At 40.5% G+C, this 26,228-nt stretch overlaps 1 protein-coding gene across 1 annotated transcript in view; it reads right to left on the bottom strand.

Moving 5' to 3' along the window:
- Positions 1-26,228, bottom strand: part of LOC104594181 (glycerophosphodiester phosphodiesterase GDPDL3-like) — a 43,633-nt gene that overhangs the window by 6,343 nt on the left and 11,062 nt on the right. The window contains exons 4-6 of the mRNA XM_010254363.3: positions 17,444-17,945; positions 13,399-13,437; positions 13,004-13,285 (exon numbers count right to left, since the gene is read on the bottom strand). Of these exons, the coding sequence (XP_010252665.1) occupies positions 13,004-13,285; positions 13,399-13,437; positions 17,444-17,945 (823 nt within the window). The remainder of the gene's footprint in view (positions 1-13,003; positions 13,286-13,398; positions 13,438-17,443; positions 17,946-26,228) is intronic.

The raw sequence follows: 26,228 nt of genomic DNA on the forward strand, positions 1-26,228 counted from the left end.
CTCTCATAGTGACAGCTGGGGCAGGTAAACACAGATTGGGAGTAAACTTACAGAGAGGAGATTGGGAAAATAAACTGATAGTTAAAGCTTCAGTTCACATTTTAGATTGGAGGAAAGTTGCAGATGTGTTAACAGCATGCTTGAAATTGAAAAACACATTTATTTTAACACCATTTGAGAAAGACAAGGCTTTGCTGGATTTGTTTGAGAATAGAGTAGAAGTTGAGGCTCTCAATATCCAAGCTGAACTTGGGAATCTCACATTATCAAGATGGTGTCCAGGGTCAAACTCCAAGGATCTCTTTGTTGAAGATGGAGTACTGGTGCGTCTTTTAGGCCTTCCCTTTCACTTGTGGAAGCAAGAAATTGCTGAAGCCATTGCTTTGATGTGCGGAGGATCATTAGGAGGTGTTTTTTGGGGAGATCTCTTTTCAGCTTCCATCTTATTGAATGGAGTAAAACCTGAGGAGATTCCTCGGAAGATAGAGGTGCGAGTTGAAGGAAAATTTTACTCAGTATGGCTGGCTTCATCCATTGAAACTGTGCTTTGGAAAGAGGCTCGTAGGGAGGGAGATGAGAAGGTTGAAGAAGAAGAACTGCGTGGCAATAAAGGATTGGATGGTTCAAACAAGAATAGCTCTTTCACTAAAATGGATAAACAAAGGCTGGAGAAACAAAAAGGTAGGTTTCAGGGGGAGGGTCTTTTGCGTGTAGAAGCAGGAAACAATCTGGGGGGCGGCAGGTCCTTTGCACAGGTGGTAATAGGCGCCAATTTGCCTGTTTTAAACAAGAAGGGGTTGGTTCAGGGAGGAACCAAACCCAGGCCTGATAAAACCAAACCGGGCCTTGGGCTGGATGTGCGTGACTTTCTTAAAAATCTCATGAAGCTGCAGACTTATAAGCAAGGGCCGAGTGTTAGTAAAGGCCCAATGGGCTTTGGGCAATTTAAAGAAGGCCCTAAATTCTCAGGGGCGGAGGTTGTACCTGGGCTGCAAAAATCAGGCCCATCTAAGGCGGGTAAGACAGGAAGCCCAGTTCAGGGGCCCAACCCAAAAGATGTTAACTTAAACGGCACATGACCAACCATGTGCCTTCGATTCTTCCTCTTCGAGTGCAACGAATCGCGCAACAGGGAGACTGAACTTGGCGCGCGATGGAGATTCGAAACAATGGGTTCCGGCAGCAAGATTAGAGCAGTCCTCGCCTGGAAAACGAAATCCAAGGTACCTTAAGCGAAGGGAGTTAGAGGAAAGAAAGAGGGAGTTCTCTCAGTTTGAAGATTTCAGCGATACTGAATCGGATGATTCTGAAAGTCTAGGCAGCATCAATCTTAGCAGATCAAAGGACATTGCTGAAGAAGAGAACCTTGGAACGGAAGTATTGTTCCTGGAGGAGGAGGGAGGTGATTATCAGAGTTTTGAGGGAGGTTTGAAGTTTTCGATGGAACGGCAGAAGATAGCTACGGTTGGGACCCAGATTCTGTCTACACTGGCAAGGGAGATCAACTCAGTAGCACAGGAAGAACAGGTTATGGGTTTGGAAGGGAAAGACTCTACCGGAATGCACTGTGATGTATCGCCTATAGCCAGACAGCAGTGGAAGACTAACTCAGATGCGGAAGTTGACAAGTTGCTGATATCCTATGATAATTCTTCTAAGCAGATCAGAACTCAGGAGACAGATTTAGACTTGCATCCCGATGCTGGTTCTGGTCCTCTGAAAGAGTTTCATTTGGCTCCTAACAATGAAGGTACTATTGTCAATTCAGTTTCTGTTACTGATGCTCTTCTTGTGGTTGAAACAGATACACCAGCACCCCGAGAGGAAGTTTTAGGTGAGGAGGAAAACAGAGAACTTAGCATTGGTGAAGGTGAAAGAAGAGAGGGGGAGGTGGAGATGAAGAAGAAGCGGGAGTTAGAAAAAATTTGGGAGCTAATTTGTGAGTTATTGGAGGAGTATAAAGCAAAGGAGGAGGGGTTAGATGGTAGGGATCTTGATGCAACTCCTCAGAATAAGGAGAGTAACAGATGTTCTAGGCTAGGGGGGGGGGGTGAGTAAGTATAGGCAATGGGTCGGCTAAAAAGTTAGAGGGGAATGTGAGAAGGAAGAAGAAAAAGAGATCAGAAGTGGAGAAACTGTTGTCAGATATAGAAGGTGATATTGAGTTTAGTGAAAGGGGAGAGAAAAGGAAGGGCTCTTTGTGAGATGGAACCGGGTTTGTAAGGGGCGGATGAAAGGAGTCTTATTATGAAAATCATCAGCTGGAATGTGAGAGGGTTAGGGAGTGCAAGAAGGAGAAGGGCAATCAAAGACCTGCTGAGGAGAGAGAAGCCGGATATAGTCATGTTACAGGAAACTAAGTTGGCAAATTTGGATAGAAGATGGGTCAGGAGTGTGTGGAAATCAAGAGGAGTGTGCTAGACCTTAGCTCCCTCATGGGGAGCCTCGGGAGGGATAGTGACTTTGTGGAGAGAGGATGTTGTAGAATCAGTGGAAGAAGTTATAAGGAGATTCTCTGTATCTTTAAAATTCAGAAATGTGGAAGATGGTTTCATTTGGGTGTTAACGAATGTCTATGAAGGCTTGTGGGATGGCCCATGGTGTTGGGGGGGGGGGGGGGATTTCAATGTAATCAAGTTTTGCAATGAATCAAATAACCCCCAAAGATCGGTTACCACAAGTATGAGAAATTTTAATGAATTAATCAACACCTGTGGGCTAAAGGAATTACCCTTTCTACGAGCTAACTTTACTTGGTCAAATTTCCAAGAAAACCCCTTTGCTCTAAACTTGATAGATTCCTTTTTAATGTAGAGTGGGAGGATCATTGGAGGAATTTGGTGGCTAAAACCCTTCCTAGAGTAACATCTGATCATTGCCCTATACTATTAGGTCAAGATGTTCTAGGCTTTGGCCCTCGACCTTTTAGGTTTGAGAACATGTGACTAACCCATCCAGATTTTGAACGAAAGGCCAGGGAGTGGTGGAATGAAGATTTGAGAGGGGTTAAGTGGAAATGTGTAAGGTTCCACAAAAAGTTAAAGATACTAAGAGCAAGAATTAAAGAGTGGAATCAGGAGCATTTTAGAAGGGTAGAAGACCAAAAGAATTCTTTGATGTCTAGGATTGATGAACTAGACTCCAAAGAATCCTAGGGAGGAATGAATGAGCAAGAAAGGTTGTTGAGAAGTAGGTTAAAAAAGGAATTGGAAGAAGTGCTCCTTAGAGAAGAGATCTCATGGAGGCAAAAGTCAAGACACAAATGGATCAAAGAAGGGGACGGTAATACAAAATTTTTTCATGCGTTGGCTAATGGGAGGAGAAGAAAAAATTATGTGGCCAAATTAGAAGTGGATGGGGAGGAAATCACAAATCAAGATGAGATAGCAAAAGTGTTGGTAGATCATTGTAAATCAATTGCAGGGAAGCCTCTGAACAATAGACTAAGGTTGGAAGGTCTAAATTGGCCCAGGCTGTCTGAAGAGCAAGCAAGATAGTTAGAGAGGAGTTTTGAAGAAGAGGAAATTAGCATGCAGTGTTTTCAATGGATAGATCCAAAGCCCCTGGACCAGATGGCTTCACCATGGCTTTCTATCAAGATTGCTAGAATGTGGTAAGAGAAGACCATTGTGTTGTGTTTAAGGAATTTGAAGTTAATAGCAAAGTACGCCCTAGAGTTAATGCCACTTTCATAGCTCTAATCCCTAAGAGAAAAGAAGCAAAAAACCCTAAAGATTTTAGGCCGTTTGGTGACTAGCATTTACAAAATCCTGGCTAAAGTGTTATCCTTGAGGATTAAAGTAGTGCTACCCTCCATCATTAGTCAAGCACAGGGAGCTTTCGTGCAAGGGAGACAAATAACATATCAGATTCTAATAGCGAATGAATGTGTGGAGGAGATGAGAAAGCCCGAAAAGCAAGGGTTTGTTTGTAAGCTGGACTTAGAAAAGGCCTATGATCTAGTGGATTGGAGCTTATTACTAGAAATCCTAGGGTGTTGTGGGTTTGGAGTCAGATGGTGTAATTGGATAAAGGGATGCATAAGTTCTTGCCATTTTTCGGTCTTGGTTAATGGGGTAGTCAAGGATTTTTTCCCAGCTCTTAGAGGTTTAAGGCAAGGTGACGCCCTTTCCCCTTTTCTTTTTACCCTAGTTGCAGATGTCTTTATTAGCTTGATCTCGAAGGTAGACAGGGAAGGTGTAGTGAGAGGCTGGAGGATAGGAAGGAACGGGATTAGGGTGACCCATTTACAGTTTGTTGATAACCTAATAATCTTTTGTGAAGGGGGTGATAGGGGAATAGTAAGTAATCTCAAGTCTTTGATAGAGTGCTTTGAGAGAGTATCAAATCTGAAAATAAATTTGGAAAAGAGCTGTGTGGTGGGAGTGAATCTGGATGAGAAGACCCTTGAGTCGGTGGTTGAGTCTTTATGTTGTCTTATTTCCTATTGGCCTTTATAGTATTTAGGTCTTCCCCTTGGAGCCAAACCTAAGGAGAGCACATTTCGGGCCCCAGTTTTAGAAAAGTTTGAGAAAAGGCTAGCCCCGTGGAAAGGAACTATATTTCTTCAGGGGGTAGAGTTACCTTATTGAGAGCTTCCTTAGCAAATCTGCCGATTTATTATTTCTCTGTGTTTAGGATTCCGATCAAGGAAGCCAAGAAACTAGAGAAATTAATGAGAAATTTTCTGTGGGAGCCAGGGGAGGAAAAAAATGATCACTTAATAAATTGGGGAATAGTGTGTAGGAGGAAAGAGGAAGGTGGATTGGGACTGGGGAATTTAGTTTTGAAGAATAAAACACTCCTAGGAAAAGGGTTGTGGAGATGGCCCTTAGAACAGGAGAGACATTGGCATGAGGTGATAGCTAGCATACATGGCAGTTTGGGCAATGGATGGGATGCTGGTGTATCGCGTCGAGCCACTCTGGCAACTCCCTGGAAAGCAATTCAGAGTATTCTTCCTCCTTTCCTCAGCTGTATCAGGTATGATGTCAATTCTGGTACTTTTGTTTTGTTCTGGGAAGACATCTGGGTAGGCAATTCTGCCCTTAAGGACAACTTCCCTTCTCTCTCTATTCCATTTCTTGTTACAAGGGTAAAACAATTTCTCATTTTCTCCCATCACCTAACTCTCCATCTTCTTTGAGTTGGGACTGGGTTTCGTAGGGATTTGAGGGATCATGAACTATCTTATGTTTCAAACCTGTTGTCATTGCTTGAAAGTGTTTTTCTAGACCTTTCCAATTCTGATGTGAGACTTTGGTCTCCAAACCCAAAAGGTTACTTCACATGTGCTTCCTTTTTCAAGTCCCTTTGCTCTCCCTCAGGACAAGTGGGATTCCCAGCTAAGGAGATTTGGTCTAAACCTGTACCTCCTAAAATTACTATGTTCTGCTGGGAGGTTTTTTTTTTTTTTTGATCAATAACACTTTCATTAATCATCTGTAGAAAATTTACAGGAGGAAGACAAACACACTTATCTTCCAAGAGTCACTAAGAGCCTCATAAAAGAAAGAAAAAAGAAGAAAAAGAGAAAAGAATACAGAATACACTAAATTTACAGCTTAGCCCAAAACAGTGAATCCCTTTCTGCCCCTTGTTTAGCTAAACCGTCAGCTAGGGAATTAGCCGATCTTTTAACCCAACATGTCTTAACTTCCATCTCCCGCACCAGCCACATGAATTTCCTCCTCTGATTGTACTTCCATAAACCATTTTGATCTTTAGTCAGCCATCCTATCACCACCTCTGAATCCCCTTCAATTATGAGTTTCTTGATGTTCAACTCCTTAGCTTTCCGGACCCCTTCCATAACTGCAAGGATCTCAGCTCTAAGGGAGTTACCCACTCCAATTGGGTCTGAGAACATGGCAGAGATGACCCCATTTCCGTCCCTAAAAACACCTCCAATCCCCAATTGCCCTAGATTTCCCCTACTGCATCCATCAAAGTTTAATTTCAAGAATCCTCTAGGTGGGGGAGTCCAAACCACTTTTATTACTGATTTGGTCTGTGTGCAATTTGCAATTTCACCCCACTTCCTCAACATGTCATCCACAGTGTAATCTGTGAATAGTTTCAAATATTTCAGCCACTGTACCGCCCTAATATGTATGATAGCCTTCAAATCTGCTGCTCCTCTTTGGATTTCTGAGAATATCCTAGAGTTTCTTTCCTCCCACAATGTCCAACATACTGCAGCCCTTAGTCCTCTCCACATTATCCTTCCCCTTTTTATCCGCCACCTGAAAAAGGTGGGGGAGAAAAGGCCCTGCAAGTCTGATGGGGGATTCCAACTGCGTCCAAATAAGGAGGAAGCCCAATCCCAAATTGACCTCGCAAAGTGGCAAGACACCAGTAGGTGAAAACTAGTCTCCCCATCCGCTTTACATAGAACACACCACTGAGGTGACAAACAAGTATTGGGTCTCTTCTTTTGGAGTAGATCACCAGTGTTAATTCTTTCCAGATAGGCTTCCCAACAAAAACTACCAACCCTAGGAGGTATTGCTCTGCACCAAACCTCACCAACAGGGAAAGGGGGGAAGGTAGGACTGGTGGACTGACTTAAGACTTTGAATAACGAGGCACAAGAGAAGATGCCATTGGGGGTAAGTGTCCAAATTCTAGAGTCCTCCCTAGTGGGGTCTACGACAACATTATCAAGAAGTGCAATAAGGCTCGAAATACTGTCAAGGTCTGAGTCCCTCAAATCCCTTCTTAAACCCAAGTTCCACCCAATCCCAGAAGTGGAAGAGGACGGGGTGATGAAAGACGAGATCAGCTCATTTTTCAAATCAGATAAAGCATACAAAGAAGGAAATTGATCCTTTAAAGGGGCGCTCCCCACCCATGTTTGTTCCCAAAAATTTATGGAATTACCGGAATTCAAGTCATACCTGATATTAGGGGAGAAAACTGGTAGCAAGTCATGAACTTTGTAAGAGAGAAGGTGATCAGTGGAGAAATAATTACCCCATATGTGAAGTCTGAAGATCAATTTGCTGACCTATTCACCAAAGGATTGAGTGGTGCTCAGATGAAATACATTTGTAACAAGTTGGAGTTGTACGATATATATCCTCCAACTTGAGGGGGACTGTTAAAATATAGTGTTTGTTCTAGGTTATTTTAGTCTTTTTCCCCTCTTTTGGTTCTGTTTTTTTGTCTCTAGTCTTAAGTCTCATAATCAGGGGTAATATTGTAATTCCTCCTTTCATTATGATTTAAACATATTGGGGCAGCAGCGAGAGAGAGAGAGAGAGAGGCTGAATAGCCCTATTCTGTTCATATTCTTCTTCTCTTCTTCTTCCTCCCTGTTATCTCTTCCAAAACTCGTTGCAGGTGTGTTTTTCTTCATTTATTTGATTAAACGCAGGTCTGATAACACAGCTATTGATCAGAACCTCACTGAACCACAGGGGGGGAGATTCCCCAAGATATTTAATTACAAAGATAAAGTGAAATGAAGCATAGAAAGAAGGGGAAAGAGGGAGAAGAGAAGAAGAGAAAGTGGAGAAATGAGAGGATAATCCCAGAGCTGGTTCTGTTATTCTGCGACTAGTTAATTATGCTTTCTTTTTTTTTTTTTTGATAAATGCTAACTATGCTCTTTCTTAGAGTGCATGATTCATCATTAGGGCTTCTAACTAACTGAGCTGACGTGGCCTCCTGGAATAAACCAATGTGATTGGTGGGGTAAGGCACCTGATCCTTCCCTGGGCTACAGCTAAGTCCAAATGTAAATCAGCCCAAAAGAAAGAGGATATTTTAACCTGAAAATAATTGGTGTGTACTTTGCAGGGCTAATGGTGAGGATTGCTCTCACTTACTTTTAACTTGTCCCTTTTCTGATGCTATTTGGGGTTGGATCTTTGCTTTGTTTGGTTGCAGATGGAATATGACCACAGCCATAGATCAGATCTTTAATCCTTCCTTCTGTGTGGCCCACAAAAACTGGTAAAACAATGTGGAGAACCATTAGAGATGCTGCTCTGTGGACAATTTGGGAAGAAAGAAATGCGAGGATATTCCAAGAGGAGAGAAATGTTCAGAATGTAAAGGATTGTATTTTGACCTGGGCAATCCACTGGCTGAGATCATTCGATTCCTTCAAATCATACTATTTTGATGACATGTGGAGGAACTGGAGGGCTGTGGCTAGCAGCAGTAACAGAAAGAACAGGGTACTAGATGTGTGGGTACCCCCTTCAGAAGACTGGACAAAGCTGAATTTTGATGGTAGCAGCCAAGGAAATCTGGGGCCTTCAGGGATTGGTGGGGTGCTGAGAGATAAAGATAGTAACATTCTAGCTTTGTTCTCAGGCTCTGTGGGTATTGGAGACTCTGTCAAAGCTGAGCTCCTAGCAGCAGTACAAGGCATTCAGGTTGTGGATCAGTTGGGAGTTCAGAATTTGATTATTGAAGGAGACTCCAAAGTTGTTGTGAATTGGCTAAAAAATCCAGATTCAGTGATCTGGTGCTACAGGGGTATTATGAGGAAAGCTAAATGGTTCTCAAGGAACATGAATGTCATTTTTCAGTGGGTGGGTGGAACAGCTAACACCAATAGCGGATGGGTTAGCTAAACAAGGGGTATCAAGGGAACAGTTATTCTGGGCAGCTTTGTAAATTTTTTGTTACTAGTCTGAGGTAGTACATTGTTGCTATTGTGGAGAGGTACCAGCTCGTGCCCCTCCTTTGGGAAGGCTGTATTGTAACATCCTATTGATTTTATTGAATAAAATTTTAATCATTTATCAAAAAAAATACCACCTATCATGTGGCTGCCAGGATGACACCCTTTCGTGCCTTACACGGTCAAGATCTTCCCACTCTATTACCCTATGAAAGGGGTTCATCTCCAATCACATCCTTGGAAGAATTTCTGATGCAGAGAGATGCTACTTTACAAGAGCTCAAACATAACCTGAACCGGGCACAACAGTGGATGAAGAACTCATATGATAAGTGTTGGAATGCTCGAGTCAGGGGTATTTTGGTCATTCTGGTGTATCTTCTTGAAAGTGAAAGGTCTATTGTATCTGAGTTTAAGTTATGTGTCCCATCTTCTATGAGGGACAAAATTGTCTTTCTTGTAACTTTAAGTTTTATGAATAAAATTCAAGTGGATCGGCTAGGAGAGTGATTTTTCATATTCTCTTTTCTAGTCTGGCCGAACACTCTTCTTCTCTCCTTCTTCTTCTTTCTCTTTTCTTTCTTCTTTCTTCTTCTCTACTTTGACCTAGAATCAACTAGGGTTTATTCACATGGTATCAGAGCAATAAGGTCTCGTGTTTTCTTGCTGCTGTCTTCTCCCTGGGTTCGCCGCCAACTTTACAATAGGCTTCATCATCCTACAGCTGACCTGATTGAAGACTCGATAAAGGGCTGAAAAGGAGTTGCCGTTTTGAGGACCTGGAGGTGAGAATGCCTCTGGCCGGTGCTGTGGTGGTCGTTGAAGTGGTATACTAGACCCTCTATTCAGTGTACGAAGAGGACTGGATGTATACAGGTATGGACACTGCTGTCGTGTGTTCAGAAATGGACTGTGAATACTAAATTTTTGTGCTTCAAAAGTTGGTTGTTGTGGTGCTGGGTAAAATTGATATACATATCAGTCATGTTCCTTTGTTTTCTTGCTCGCATGTGTGCTGAAAGAAGAGTAGTAGACTGCTGATGTCCATGACAGCAGTGGTGTGGTGATGGTTGTGTTGTGGTGGCTGACTTATCTATGATTCTAAATGCTTAAAAGTGAACCCCTAGACCTTGTGTGTAATCAGTTCTGCAGTATAAAGAACAAGTGTTCAATGAAATGACTGAGTAATTTCAGCTGTGGTGTGTTGATGGTAAATGGTTCTGCGGTGTGCAGTCCAAGTGTTTGATGTGTTGACTGAATGATTTCAGCTTTAGAGTATAGTGTGTAATGTGCAGTTGAAGAAGGTGGAGTTGGTGGTATCATAAGTGAGATAAGTCTTGTGAAGAGTGTGAGATTGTGGTGTATATTCAAAGGTGAAATAATTGAAATGGTTTCATCTGTAGATGGGAATGACAACAAAACCGGCATCATGCTTTCTCCAGATTATCTAAGTGTTCAAATGACATCCATCAAGTTGAATGGTGAGAACTATGTACCATGGGCAAAATCTGTGGAGGTGTTCTTGAAGGCCAAGAGGAAAGTAAAACATGTGAGGGAGGAGAAACCATCCTCTGATTCCCCTGGGTTCAGTAATTGGGAACAAGATGATGCATAGATAATGACATGGCTTTGGAACAGCATGGAACCAAGGATTAGTGTGAACTTCATGTTCCTAGATACAGCCAAAGAGATCTGGGATCATGCTAAAAAGTTGTACTCTAGACAAGACAACACAACTAGGGTATATTAGTTATACCAAGAGTACTTCAATTTGAAGCAAGGAAGTCAAAGCTTAGAAGAGTATTATGCAAGTTTGAGGAACATCCGCAATGAGCTAAATGTGTATCACCCTCTAACATCAGATGTCCAGACCCAACAACAGCAACGTGAACAACTTGATGTGACTAGGTTTCTTGTGGGCTTGAAGGCTAAGTATGAGCCTATCAGAGCACAGATATTGGGGGGATCAGCTCTCCCCTCACTTGAAGAAGTTTTTTGCCCGTCTTAAGAGGACATCCATTGAGCCGGTGGAACATTCTTCCTTCTCTGATAGATCTGGTTTGGTAGTGACTAAAGGGAGTGGCCGTGGAAGAAGAAGTGGTGGTGGAAGCAGTGGTCCTCCAAGCAACCGTGGTGGACACATGTTTAACCGGGCTAGTGGCCGAACTGAAGGCCGAGAGTCAGGGGGAGGCCGTGGAAAAGGAAGGAGTAATGCTTAGAGAAAATGTACACATTGTGGTTTAGAGGGGCACGCAGTTAATTTCTGCTATGATTTGCGTGGTCCACCCAACACTTGGGCTAACCATGCTACATCTAAGAGTAGTAGCACAATTACTGAAAGCCAGCAAACTGCCCCAACCCCCTCCACACCCGCTTGTGCTTCCGGGCAGGAAATGGTGAGTGTACCATGGGCAGTATATGAGCAGTTCCTTCAAACATCTCAGCAGAACACAACTACACTTGCCCATTCAGGTATGACTTGCTTAGCTTCCAAAGCCTCAACCAGGATCATTGATTCCGGAGCCTCGGACCATATGTTTGTGACTCTTGATGTATTTTCTTCCCTTTCTCGCTCCTCCACATCTCAGACAGTTAAACTTGTTAATGGTTCTACATCTCCTATTTGTGGTGTTGATGATGTTGATCTCTCCTCCTTGTCTTTAGCATCTATTTTATATGTTCCTAAGTTCCCTTTTAACCTTATGTCTGTTAGTAGATTAACCAAGTCCCTTAATTGTTTTGTAACCTTCTATCATTCTTCTTGTGTGTTTCAGGATCTCAAGACGGGGAAGAAGATTGGTGGAGGGCATGAAGCAGGTGGTTTGTATTACCTTGATGGTGGTGGCCCCCCAATGGCTTTTCAATCGTCTCTTACTCCTCTCCAATGGCACTGCGGACTTGGTCATCCCTCTCTCAAGACTTTGAAGCTGCTAGTTCCTTCCTTGAGTCATCTTTCATCATTAGATTGTGAGTCATGTCAGTTGGGAAAACATCATCGAGTCTCATTTAGTCCAAGAATTGATAGTCGTGTCTCAAGTCCTTTTGCTTTAGTTCATTCTGATGTATGGGGTCCAGTTAAAGTGGTGTCATACAATGAGTTTAAGTATTTTGTAATCTTTGTTGATGACTTTTCAATGATGACATGGATCTATCTTATGAAAGACCGTAGTGAATTGTTCTCTATTTTTCAGAAATTTCATGCTGAAATACGGACTCAATTTGGTGTTCATATGAAAACACTTCGCTCCGATAATGCCAAAGAATACATTTCCTCACCATTTCAGCAATACCTAGAACATCATGGAATAATTCATCAAATTTCTTGTGCCTACACCCCGCAACAAAACGGTGTAGCTGAACGGAAAAATAGACATCTTGAAACTGCTCGGTCCTTGATGATCAATATGCATGTTCCAAAGCATTTTTGGAGTGATGCTGTTCTTACATCCTGTTTTCTGATAAATCGGATGCCCATGTCAATCCTTGGAAGTCAATCCCCTTTCTCCGTGTTGTTTCCCACTTTGTCTCCTTTTCCTCTCACCCCAAGAGTCTTTGGTTGTGTTTGTTTTGTTCAACACTTGGGGCCTGGAGTAGACAAGCTAGATGCTCGAGCTACGAAGTGTATTTTTCTTGGCTACTCGAGGACTCGGAAAGGGTACAAGTGTTATAACCCAAAATTTCATAAATCGTTTGTGTGCTCCGATGTCACCTTCTTTGAATCAGTTCCATTTTTCTCAGATGTCGGGGTCTCTTCTCCCTCTATGGTTCCTCTTCCTATACCGGTTGTGGACCCTCTTCCTGTAGCTCCCATTCCTACTGCAAATGCACATCATATGCCTGTTACTATAGAGAGGCCGCCAGTTACTCAAGTGTATACCCACAGAAGTGCTTCGGATCTTGATCTCCCTATTGCCTTGACAACTATGCACCATAGGGTGTTTCATTATGTAGATCACTGCCTAGGCAAGGCCTTGACAATTATTGGAGAAAACTTCACGTCTCAATAATCTCTACTTAGATATTCAGACAAATGGACTATCTTTGAAGGTCATATTAGAAAGTCATAAGTGATAGTGGGGGTGATGGGGAGGGAGGAGAAATTTGCTAAACTCACTGTATATGTAGATTGGGACTTTGGGAATTTTATGCATTAAAGCTCAAAACGTTTGTCTAGAAATAAGATTTAGATGATCCATCACAGATATATTTCAGGTAAAATGATTGATCTTCATTCTATGTCAAGATTATAAAGGTTAAAATTTTCATAAGAAAAACTTCAAAATTTTAAAACAAGACAGAGTTTTCCCAATCAGATAATGGAAGTTCATATTTCAGTCAATCAGATAACAACAAATTCCAACTTACGCTTCAAGGTCTTAATCTCTTCCCATGTAAGGTTGAAGGTAAAAATTCCTGGGATTGGCTGAATCTGTCTTATGGTAGTGGAACGAGAGTTAAAATCTGTTTGAACAACATTTGTGCCATCCATAAGATTTATAGAGCCTAAACATATAGAAACCCCGTCCTGTGTCATTTGAACAGCACAGTCAATGACATCAGCACCATCATCAAAAGCTTGCTTATATGCAATATCTGTAGAACTAGGGTAGATTCCACTAGCCCCATTATGTGAGATAACAAGCGGTGCTGTAAGACAAACAAAATAGACAAATAAGTTGATAGTGATATCCTTTTGTCATGCTTTTGAAAGAAAGACCAACGAGTTTCAGAAAGAAGCCAATATAATACTGGCAACATACCTTTTCCAGAACTATTTGTGCTTAGGTGAGCAAAGCAATCTGCAGAAGTGGTGGGAAGCAATTAATATCCTGAAGAAAAGAGTTTGCTGAAACTGAACAAGTGATATGGATGAATTGGACAAATAGCAGAAGTTATCAATGTTAAATGATACACAGATAAAATGCAATTGTAAATTGTAATTAAGGATAGTTTTACTTATTCTTTATTCTTATACAATCAATCAGCATGTAATCCAGGGAGTGGGATCCATATTTTTACATACTCGAAGATTAGCTGTATTGCTGAATTCAGACAAATCAGTTTAGCCTTTTGATTGAGCTACCACCATAAGTCAAAGATGTAATGCCTTGAACCATTAGAAACTCCAAAGATATTGAAGTATAATAGCTTACTAGTAGAAACAAGTTCACTGTTAATCTATCTGCTGTCACAACCTCAAATGTCTATAACAAAACCTTTGATGCTTAGATTAAGATTTTTGTATTTTTCTTTTGGAGGAAGGTGTTACAAACGTTTACCAACATATACTTTTTTTTTATCACCACTTGGATCAGAATTTCTATTTGAATGGTTACAAAATTGTTGTGACACAACTCCCTCATGTTGAATTACTCATTGGGAAAAAAAAGGTTTCTCATAGTGAGTTTCCCCATTTTTGTTCTGACAATTGCAAACAATCTCTCCTATATCTCTCTTAGTTCTTGCAATGACAATAAAATGTACATAGAATTCCCATTCTTTTTAAATTGAAAAGACAAAGACATCTACTTTTTAATTCTATCACTGATGTGTCAATGTTTTCACTGGCTGGTTACAAGAAAGTGTTGTAACAGTCCATATGGGCTTCTAATTCAACCCACCTACGTGGTCCCATATCATTTTAAAAAAAGGATCTATATGGGCTTTCAGAATGTGCCCATTACTGGCCTTTCTTCTATTCAAAAGAAGAGCGTTATATAGCCAGCCTTCTTGGATGGGCTTAAATAGTCATTAACTATTAAATAATAGAAAGGCCTGCTTGGATCCTTAGATCAGCCCATTAATTGTATGCCACCTGGTGCATCTGAATAAAATACTTCCATCTTTACACTTGATCATCAAAAATTCTATTTAACAGTGTTGTACCTTGATTGGATTGACTCCTACAGTAAAAGATACACTTAGGTTCACAGGTGAGGCTCATTTTGTGAGGCATGTCTTTTGGTCAAAAAAAAAATTGATAAAATCTCATACAACATAATACACTCAATTAGACAATGAAGTTTTTATTATTTTGGGTAAGGCCCATTCAGGGTATCATATAGATGGTCTTCTTAATTACATCTCTACAACAATGAAGAGAAAATCCTTTGGTTTTAATTTAAAGAAACAAATAAAACTTTAGATATGTTAAGAAAGTATTCTTCTCTTTGAGAGGGTTATTGAACTGCCCACCTCTCTTAACCATAGAATATGTGGTCCTCAAGGGTCTCAAGTGAGTTCTTTTAGAGAGAGTAGTCCCTCATTTAGATAAGAGCTTGCATCTGCCGTGACCATGGTCAATGAATTAACCTTGAATATGATGTTTGAATAAGCAATTATTTTATTTTTTTATATGTAACTCTAAAATTATCTTTTTGAAACAGTAAGATAGAATACTTCATTAAAAAACAACCAAGATTACAAAGACTGCCCCTGTACAACGAGGGACAGTACAAGGATATACCCAGAATTAAAGCTTATACCAATAAAAAAATGCTGCTGATTTGGATGTGGAGGATTCATCAGGGTGTCAAGATGGAGGGGGGAAGGGATCAGGTGCTGATAGGTGGAAGAAAGGTCTCCAATTTATGTTGGTTGATTTGGAAGGATGTTGGTTGTAAGAGTAAAATGGGTTGGGCAATCAGCTTTGGCTGAGTGTCTAGCCAAGCAAGGGGTAGCCAGGGATCAATTGTATTCGGCACAGTTGTAGGTTGTTATTGCCTTGGAGAGTACGCAGCTCACACCTCTCCAAGAATACTTGTATCAGTTTTTTCTCATTAATTTAATATAAAGAATTACTTTACTTATCAAAAAAAGGGGGTTGTTGTTCTTAGGTTTTGGGAGTTTTTAGTTTTACAAAGGTGTTTTGATGGTTGTATATTTGTAGAGGTGTTTTTGAGGTGTTACCTTAACACCTCTTTGTATTCGTACTCAGTTCCTTTTTTATTTTAATAAAAATTTTCTTTTACTATTAAAAAAGAATGCTATTTCCAACATGCCCTGCATTTTGAATAGGTAATTTATTATATTGCACGTTGTATTTATGTTTTCTAGAGTTTAAACAATTTAGCCTTTTTTTTTATAAGCAACAAAGGGAACGTATTTATTAAACACCAGGCTGCAAGTACAGCCAGAAAAGTGTACAATGCTGGGACTCCCAAGAGGCCAACTGTTTGAACACTTTGACCCTTGAGTTTCAGTAGAGGAAGAAGAGAGAAGGAGAAAAGAAGAGAGAAGAGAAAAGAGAGAAGAGAGGAGAGAATATGAGAACCACGATCTGGTATAGGGAGAATAAATCCTCTCCCTAGCCGACCCAATCTTATATAGATATGATAAAAGTAAAATGACTGATATACCCCAACTTAAGTGTGGCGACAGTCACTTAAATTAAGACAAAACTGACAAAGCACAACTTAATAAGAATGTAAAAGACCATACCATTCCTGTTAAGTCGACTCTAACAAACCTAACCCTAAGTAACCACTAAACAGTTCTCTGTAATACACATTAACATCTTCTTTCAGTTCATTGACAATTGAGCTCTTACTGGTCACTAACCTTACCCAGGTAGAAAGTAGACTGCAATTCTCTTTGTTTGGTCAGCCTTGCCGGCTTGGAGGTCTCTTGTCATTGAAACACCATTAGTGATTCTATGTCTTGTTGGTTGACAGATTCACATTTGTTGTCAATTAATGTATTCACCTTCAGGGCCTCCATTCAAGTAAGTTTCTATATTCTGATTTCTGAAATTTGTTCTCAGTTCTCATGTCCCATTGTTGTCAATTCATCAGTTACACAGTCAAGGTTGTTTTGGTTGGGACTTGGGATTGGATTGAGAAGAGAACAATCAAATGAATACCAATTCGATTATTCAGGTAAGTTTTGTTCTTTTTTAACACAATTTTGATTTTTCTTCCACCGAAAATTGTTCAAACAGCCAACTGACCAATTAATGAAATCTTGCTTTTCCTCTTTAGTCTTTACTACTGGGAATTGGAATACTAAGTTCATTAGAAGGAAAACCTCAGGATGCCTTCTTTTTCTTTTTTTTTCTTTTTCTTCTCTTTTCTTTTCTTTTTTTTTTAATTAGGCAAATTTCAGTTGGTATGGAGGGCATCAGGGACATTGATAGACTTGTCCTTTCTTTCCATTTTTTCTATTATAAAGATGCTTTTAAATAACTGCAATTTCTGGGGCACAGAAACAGTAAGCATTATAGCTTCCCTTGCTCACTTTCAAGTTTCAACCTTTTTTATAGAACCAATCTGGTTTGCTTCCAATACCATTATTTTTTGAGAGAAAGGTAACTATCAATTTTCTGCCAACACCACTATCCATTGCATGATTATGTTGGTTATTATTTTCTTCCTCATTTACCTGCAAAAAAAAAATGAAAGTGATGGGAGTTTGGTGAGGGATTTTTATTAATAGAATTTTTTTAAAGAAATTGGAGGTTGAATACAAAGTGTTTTATATTCTGACTTCAGGAAACAAGAAGAAGATGACTTTGAGTTGGGTTAGGGTTGAGGAATTTTAGGTTTGGTTGGGTTAGGATTGAAAACAATGGGTTGAAGGTAGACTGGGTCAGGGTTAGCACTGGGGGTTTAACACCTCAGGTTGGGTTAGGGTTAGCCTCAACCAAACCTGGCTTGCACCCCTACTTACAAATAATGATATATGACACTAGTGCTAGTTACTACATTCTGTATCACATAGTTGCCACCATTCAACATGAATTTTTCTAACTGATGCACATTTTTAGCAGGAGTATTACTAGAAAAAAAATACTAGGTAAGATCTTACCTATGGCCTCTGATGGAGTAATAGGGAAGTCAGACAAGATGCCATCAACAGAGAATTTACCATTGTCGATGAATGAAAGACACTCCTTTATTGGATCATAACTGTAATTGTAGCTAAGAGGTACATCATTAGCAAAATCTGATGCAAAAACCTCAAGCCCTTCCCTATGAGCATTCAACACAACAGAGGTATGGGGTTGTAGATATAGATCAGTGTTCACAGGCCATATGTAATTCTTTGGAACAAGGATTGCAGAGGCAAACGTCTTGACAAAGGTAAGATTTTTCAATATTGAATCATAGGTCTGGTTAGTTGTAGGTTCAATATCATCAGCCCTTAGAAAGCGGAAGACCAGTTTCGTTGTGCTTTGCTTAAATCGTGCTGTAATACTCCTGAGAAAAGCTACTTCTGGTGATGAGATGTAACTAACAATTACACGTCTTGATACAGAAAGCACAAAGCTTCTCATACTCAAATTGTGCTGTGTAAAGAATGCATCATGCTGCAGAACAAATGTAAAAATAGAAACCAGGTTAATACACAGCATATACTTCAAGAATTTCTAACATTGAAATTTTCTTACATGTTACTTTTTATAAATACATCATACATGTATCATTTTGTAGAGTACAATGGCAGGACAGGATCCACATAGCTGATCCTCAATGTTTGTGATTAAGGCGGTGTTTGGAACCAATGCTGTTTACTGAGAGGCATTTTCTCAGAAAATGGTACCATTGCTGTTACTGCCACATAAGCATTTTTCAATGCCATGTCAGAATACTGTTGCGCGTTTTCTCAGACCACACCTTTCCTGATTTCCAAGGCATGGCCTGAGAAAACGTTTTTCGGAAAAATGCCTAACAAAACATCAGGTGTTTCAGAAAAAAAAATAATGGATTTCAGACGTGGTGCCGTTTTTCCGAAGAAACAGCATAGATGCCAAACACCTACCAAGAATGAGTTAGGTACAAGTAACTTTTTAATATATGGAACCTTGCTCCAATTCACTTTTAGAGAAAGGAGGGGAGGGGGGCTTCCCATCAACCCTTCAGAATTGGACTTTCAGAAAGGTTCATGAACAAATAAAAATGTCGTCATTTTAATGTAGTGTGAATGCTTCATTTTTGATACCTGTGTCATGTTTATTACATGGTTGTCAACTGTTCCAACTCTTGGCAAATGAGTTTCTCTTCACTCTTCAGTGCTTGGAGCAGTGTTACATGGACACTCCTAAATGGATAAAGAATCTATGCAAACACGTCTGATTACAACACTTAAAAGATTCATGAGGAACACTTCTTTCATGGTTTCCTCTTTCTCCTTCCTTGTCTGACAATAATAAACACCTATAACATGCTTATCAACAACAAGGATAAACTTCTAGATTTATGTACATGATGGCAGCATCCAAGATACAGATCTTTTTTGATAGTATATACTGATGTTGGGCATGTCCCTGATTCCATGGTTATTTATCTTGCCATGTCAGACTCCTATACATGCATTGGATGCTGACACCTACATCTTTGTTGATTCATGCAGTGTTGAGCACTATAAAAGGCCCTTTTCACCAATAATTGATTACATGCTGGATGATATGTATACTCGGTAAAAAAACTAATAATCTATATTTTTTTGTTGTTTTGCTTAGCTTGTTAGTTAGGATAAAACTAACAAACTTGGAAGTAGGAAAATATCATGGAAATGTACCCTATAAATTGCTGGACTTTTGGGGCATTTTTGTCAAAAACCACTGCCTAGGTGCCTAACTTCATCCTACTGCCTTGACAACTTGTTAAAATACAGTGTTTGTTCTCGGTTATTTTAGTCTTTTTCCCCCTCTTTTGGTTCTGTTTATTTGTCTCTAGCCTTAAGTCTCATAATCAGGGGTAATATTGTAATTCCTCCTTTCATTATGATTTAAACATATTGAGGCGGCAGCTCTCAAGAGAGAGAGAGAGAGAGGCTGAATAGCCCTATTCTGTTCATATTCTTCTTCTCTTCTTCCTCTCTGTTATCTCTTCCAGAACTCATTGCAGGTGTGTTTTTCTTCATTTATTTGATTAAACACAGGTCTGATAACATGGTATCAGAGCTTTGTTGATCGTCCAACTCGCCTACATCAGTGAAGGACGCCCAGGACTGAATTGGTTGAAGTTTTCAGCTCTTTAAAAGTGAAAGGGCAAGGAAAGACTGAAAAGGACTGATTGCCCAAGGGTTTAGGAGGCTTCAATGTCTCAAGTTGCATTGTTGGTTGGTTGGTTGATAGTGTATTAGGCTCCCTCTACTTGGCACTTGACAGTTCAAAGAGGGACTGTGAATGTGCAGGTTGGATGTTCGTTGTTTATGTTTGGTGGATTGGTCTTTGTGAAAGGTGAAGTTGGTTGACTCATAGAGGGGTTTCCAGTATTAAAGGGTTGTGGCTATGTTTTTTGATGCTTCCAGACCAATAGAGAAGTCGGTTGAGTGTTTTTATTGTCTCTGAAAGGTGTTCGACTTGGGAGAGTGTTGCAGAAATAATTTATTGTAACTGATGGCAGCTTCTGGTAGTGAAAACAGAACAAGTGTGATGGTGCAACCAGATTTCATGGCTGTACAGATGACGTCGGTTAAAATTAATGGTACAAATTATGTGCCATGGGAAAATCTGTTGAGGTGAATTTGACAGCTAGAGGAAAACTGAAGTAGATTAAAGAAAACAAACCGGACCCGGGGGTTACAGGGTATAACGATTGGATTCAGGAGAATGTGCAGATCATGACATGCCTTTGGAACAGTATGGAGCCTCATATTAGTGTGAACTTGATGTTCTTTGATACTGCGAAAGAAATTTGGGAACATGCCAAACAGTTGTATTCTGGACAAGATAATGTCACCAGAAAATATCAGTTGTACAAGGAATATTTTTAGTTGCAACAAGGTGATAAGAGTGTGGAGGAGTACTATGCTAGTTTAAAAAGTTTACGCAGTGAGTTGGATTCATACCAGCCCCTTTCGATTGATCTCAAAGTACAAAAACAACAGAGAGATCAGTTGGATGTGGCGAGATTTCTTTCTGGACTGAGAACTGAATTTTTGAACCGGTGCATGCCCAGATTCCAGGTAGCAATCAGAAGTTTTTTCCAGATTCAGAAGGGTTACAACCTCACATACATATAGTACTCTAGTATTAGAGAAGTCGGCTTTAGCTGCAATTAGAGGTGGTAGATGTAGCTCACGTGGTAAAAGCAGCTATCCCGGGGGGGTAACTTTAGAGGTAGCTCACATGGCATGAGAGGAGGTCGTGGTGGTGGCAGAGATGGTAACTTTAGAGGTCGTGGTGTTGGTGCTGGTAGTCAAGGAATGGTCAAAGAATGCAGCTACTGTGGAAGTGAAGGACATACCGTGAAATACTGTTATGATCTACATGGCCCACCATCTACTTGGGCCAATCTTCTGCTTTAGGAACTAGGAAAAAGAAGGAAATGGTCTCCATCACCCGAGAAGAGTATGATAAACTGTCTTTCCTCCTCTTTCCCCAGTAATACTACAACTCTTGCAAAATCAGGTACAACATGTCTTGTTTCCTCTTCTAAACCATGGATTATTGATTTTGGGGCTTCAGATCACATGATTGGGTCCTCAGATCTATTTACATCTTTATCCCCTCCCTCCACCGCCTAGTCGGTTACTTTAGATGATGGTACTACCTCTCTTGTTTCTAGTAACGGTTATGTAACTTTATATTCTGGTTTAACTTTGCTTCGGTGCTTTATGTTCCCATATTCCCATTTAGCCTTATGTCTGTTAGTAAGTTGACAAAGTCCTTAAACTGCTCCATCTCATTTTTTCCGTCCTATTGTATTTTTCAGGATCTCGAGACAGGGAAGACAATTGGTGGTGGGCATGAAGCCGGAGGATTGTATTATCTCGATTTAACTTTGCTTCGGTGCTTTATGTTCCCATATTCCCATTTAGCCTTATGTCTGTTAGTAAGTTGACAAAGTCCTTAAACTGCTCCATCTCATTTTTTCCGTCCTATTGTATTTATCAGGATCTCGAGACAGGGAAGACAATTGGTGGTGGGCATGAAGCCGGAGGATTGTATTATCTCAATGGTGGTGGATCACAAACAGCTCTTCATTCTTCTGATACACCGCTGCAATGGCACTTTCGGATGGGTCATCCATCTCTTCTAGCTCTCAAAGAGTCTTATTCCAGATATGGTGTTTATTCGTGAGTTACAGTGTGAAGTTTGACAGCTTAGTAAACATCACTGTGTCTCTTTTATTCCAAAGGAAATTACTAGAGTCTCGAGTCTTTTTGGACTGGTTCATTCAGATGTTCGGGGTCCTTGTCTAGTAGAGTCTTACAATGGTCTTAAGTATTTTGTGTCCTTTGTTGATGATTTTTCAAGGATGACTTGGATTTATTTAATGAAATCTCGTACTGAAGTGTTTGATATATTTCTATCCTTTTATACTGAAATTCAGAATCAGTTTGGTATCTTGATTAAATATTTTCATTCTAACAATGCAAAAGAATATTTTCAACAACCGTTTTGTATATTTTTTGAATCTCATGGCATTATACATCAATCATCCTACTCCACTACTCCACAACAAAATGGAGTGGCTGAGCGGAAGAATAGACATCTTCTTGATACTGCTCGGGCACTTTTAATTCAAATGTCGGTTCCAAAAAAATATTGGAGTGATGTTGTCCTCACCTCTTGCTTCCTTACTAATCAAATGCCATCTTTAGTATTACATGGTTCTTCTCCCTTCTTATTGTCTTTCCTTCTCAATCTTCGTTCCCTTTGCCTCTGTGTGTCTTTGGTTATGTCTGCTTTGTTCATCATCCAGGTCCCAGTTTGGATAAGTTGGATGCTCATGCTCTTAAATGTGTATTTTTGGGGTATTCTCGGACCCAAAAAGGGTATAAGTGCTACAGCCCTTCTCTTCGTCGCTCCTTTGTTCTTCCTGATGTGACCTTCTTTGAGAATATTCCCTTCTTTTCCTCAGCAAAGCCTATGCCTCTTGATAACTTATCCCCACCTCCTCTCCCCTTACCAATGGAGGAGGTGTTTGTTCCTACTCTGGTTGTTCCAGAGCCAATGCAACCACCAATCCATAGAGTGTATGCTCCCAGTCCCTATGGTATCGTGTTTCAGCCAACTCTAGCTTCGCCTCAGCCATCACCGGCTTCTCCGTCGATGGATCAGTCTCAGTTAGATCTTCCCATTGCCCTTCGTAAAGGTAAGCATGCTTGTACTGAACACCCTATATCTCGTTATGTTTTGTTTGATCATTTATCTCCATCCTATCGGAACTTTGTGTCCCTTCTCTCCTATGTGTTTGTTCCTAGATCTCTTCATGATGCCCTTCTCTCTCTAGAATGGAAGAGGGCAATGGATGAGGAACTTCAGGCTCTTCAATCTAATCATACTTGGGACCTCACTTCTCTTCCTCCAGTGAAGAAAGCAATTGGTTGTCGATGGGTGTACACTGTTAAACATCTTGTAGATGGTGTTGACTTGTTGGAAGAAACCGGTCTATTAGGGGCAAAACCAGTGGATACTCCCATAGACCCGAATGTGAAGATGTCTGATAGTGAGGGGAAGCCTCTAACTGATCCTAGATGATATAGGAGAGTAGTTGGGAAACTGATTTATTTAACCATCACAAGACCAGACATTTCCTTGGTATTGGATTATTGAGTTAGTTCATGCAAAACCCAAGGACAATCCATTGGGAAGGTATTGTTAGAGTTCTACGCTACTTAAAGGGTGCTCTAGGTCAAGGGTTGTTGTATAAGAAAGGGAGAGAATTCTCCTTGGAGGGATATACAGATGCTGATTGGGCAGGATCAGTTACTGACAGGAAATCAACAACTAGTTACTGTACGTTTTTGGTAGGCAATTTAATCACTTGGAAGAGCAGGAAGCAGAATGTGGTGATGAGAAGTAGTGTTGAGGCCAAGTATAGAGTCGTGGCTCACACTACATGCAAGTTGGTGTGGTTGAAACAACTGTTACAGGAGATGGGAATATCAGTCACAACTCCCATGAAGCTGTTTTGTGACAACCAGGCAGCAATTATTCATATTTCCTTCAATCCAGTGTATCATGAGAGAACCAAACACATAGAGGTGGATATAGAAGAGAACCAGATTCTGGGTGGAGCATTGATTGCTTATAATCTTCAAGATCTGCACGCAGCAAGACTCAGACTCGCAGGATTGAAGCCTGAAGATGTTCCTAGATGCATTAGTCTGCTCAGAGATGGTCTCTGGTTGAAGGTCTGGGTTCTGCTAGAAGTCAAAACGTCACTTTGAATGAAATGCTCTAAGGTAGAAGACAATGATTTTCTAGAGGTGTGGGTTACACGTGGAGGGGAAAGGACAGGCAAAGGTTCAAAGGTTATTGACCAAAGTTCAAAGGAATATGGTGAGATTGCACACAGGTCTGATGAGAAGAAAATGCTTAATAAAGTTTGTAATTCAAATTTATTTGAATTAGGTGCAAAATCTTATGCCGAGGCTATCATGGGCGGTGCCATGTCATCTAAAGCTTTGGGACCACATAACTTAAAGTCTACTAAGAGGTGGCCCAAACCGGTTCGAGTTCAAAGGATGGGACTGGATGTAGGGCCTGGTCAGGTTAGCAAAAGCAGATCACGTTAATAATCACATGACTCGAGGGAAAAGGCCTTTGAGCAGTTCGACAGGAGACAAGTTGCCTCGTCCATCATCGTCTTCCTCCATCCAGGGGACCCACCTGAAGCTCACATCTCATCCAAGTGAAGTTCCAAATGGAGATGAACCTCACAGTGCTGGTTAAGGGAAGGAAGAAAAATCAGAGGAGGAAGAATAGAGTCTACAAGAGAAAGGTCTTAGATCTTAACAGACCAAAGTTTAAAAGAAGTGGGACACTGATTAGAAGTGCTTTGGATGAAAGTAGAAAGAGTAAGGGAGAAATGTGGATCTGGGTGATCGCCAAGTATGATAAGAGTGGTAAGAAGAGTTTTATTGGTGAAGCAGGTGTGAATCTTGTGAGTTGCCCAAATTCTTCAGCGAATGAAGATTCTGATATCTGTCCTCTGGGTGGCAAAGGTGTCGAGGTATTTTGTGACTCTACTGAGACTGAGGTTACAGATGGGAATAGGTATGACTTTGGAAAGCCTGTTGGATTGACTTTGGAAGTGGATTTCTCTGCGGGTTTACAGAGGTTGGAAGGAGGGGAGGAGGTTGGGAAAGGATGTGCTTCTGCAGGTGATGAACATGAGAGATAAGGTGAAAATAAGGGGAAAGGGGAAACAGGTGATGGTGAAGACATAAGGTGTCAGGAGGAGATCTACAACGAGGACAGTTTTCACCTCGAGGAGATGAAGGCAAGAAGGCTGGGTGTTGATTTGGGCCAAAGGAGCAAGATTGATGAAAAGGAAGAGAACCAGATAAGCAAGGTGATTAACAAGAAATCACGTAGTTCAAAAAATCACAATGTAGTGCATGTGACAAAGACCTTCTCCAGGCTAAAACTTGGTCTGGCGGGGGCAGGACCTAGGAAAAACCACACACGGGTTTATAGGAGGAAAAGATTAAGAGGCAGTGGGACATCTGGCACTGACAATAGGGGACAATGGTGCAAAGCCCACCGGCCTCCCATTTAGGGAAGGAGCGACAAAAGAACAAATTGAGTGATGTTGACTTTGTTTCTGGTAAGAGCGAGACAATGCAAAATAATGATGGCACTAACACTAGGTCAGGGTGTGGGACTCTCCAGAATTTGGTGGATAGAGAGGTCGCAATTGGAAAGAGTCTGGGTTTGTATTTCTAGGGTGGTGAGGAGTTTGCTAGAAGGGCCTTTAAGGAGTTTGAAAGAGAAAAAGGGAAGAGAAGGTGAACAGAAAAGCTCATCGGGAAGGTGAGCACTGGAACGAAGATGATTCAAGTCAGGAGGATGAGTTCATGGAGGAAGATTGAGGTCTTGGTCATGGAGAAAGGAGGGATTAAGTTTCTATTCAGGGGTGGGGTTGGATGTATTTGCTCCATGGGGATTTTTTTGGTTGTTTCCTTGGCCTTTGCTTGAGATTGTTTTGAGAGAATCTTAAAGTTTTGTTAGTTGTTTGGTTCTTTGGGTTTTAGTATGGGACTCTTGAGATCTTTGTTGGGTTCTTTGGGTTTGCTTCCTCTTCGGGTGATGTCTTATCACCTTCCTATTGTATTCTATTTTCCTTTTTCTAATGAATTTTTATTTTTATTATTCAAAAAAAAAAAAGAAATAGAAAAGTAAGAAGAAGAGAGTTCAATCAGTTCTATCCTTTCTCCTATCCTAATCACTTTTATTAATCTAATCTTAAAAATCATAATTAGAAAGATGCCCTTAATGGGGCAGCCAGCTGATAACATAACATAAAAGAATGAAAAAAGAAAAAAAAAAAAAGTTTGCAGGTCCATATAGATAAGGCCTATTAACATAAACATAACAAATAAAAGAAAGTAAGGAATGAAAAAGGTACTAGGGCCCATAAGACCCAGTCTCTCTACACTCCCCCCTCAAGCCAAGCATAGATGTCAATCATGCCCAGCTTGTTTATATAGTGTTGCAGCTTCCCCTTTGGAATTCCCTAGTCAAGACATCAGCTAATTGTTCTTCAGAAGCAATAAATGGTAAGCAAACTTCCCTTGAAGCAACTTTCTCTTGAATGAAATGTATCTACTTCAATATGCTTTGTTTTGTCATGCTAAACAAAGTTATGAGCAATGTTGATAGCTGCTTGATTATCACAGTATAACATCATCA

This window comes from Nelumbo nucifera, chromosome 1, assembly GCF_055504915.1.
Source record: "Nelumbo nucifera cultivar China Antique chromosome 1, China Antique-T2T, whole genome shotgun sequence".
Lineage (NCBI taxonomy): Eukaryota > Viridiplantae > Streptophyta > Magnoliopsida > Proteales > Nelumbonaceae > Nelumbo > Nelumbo nucifera.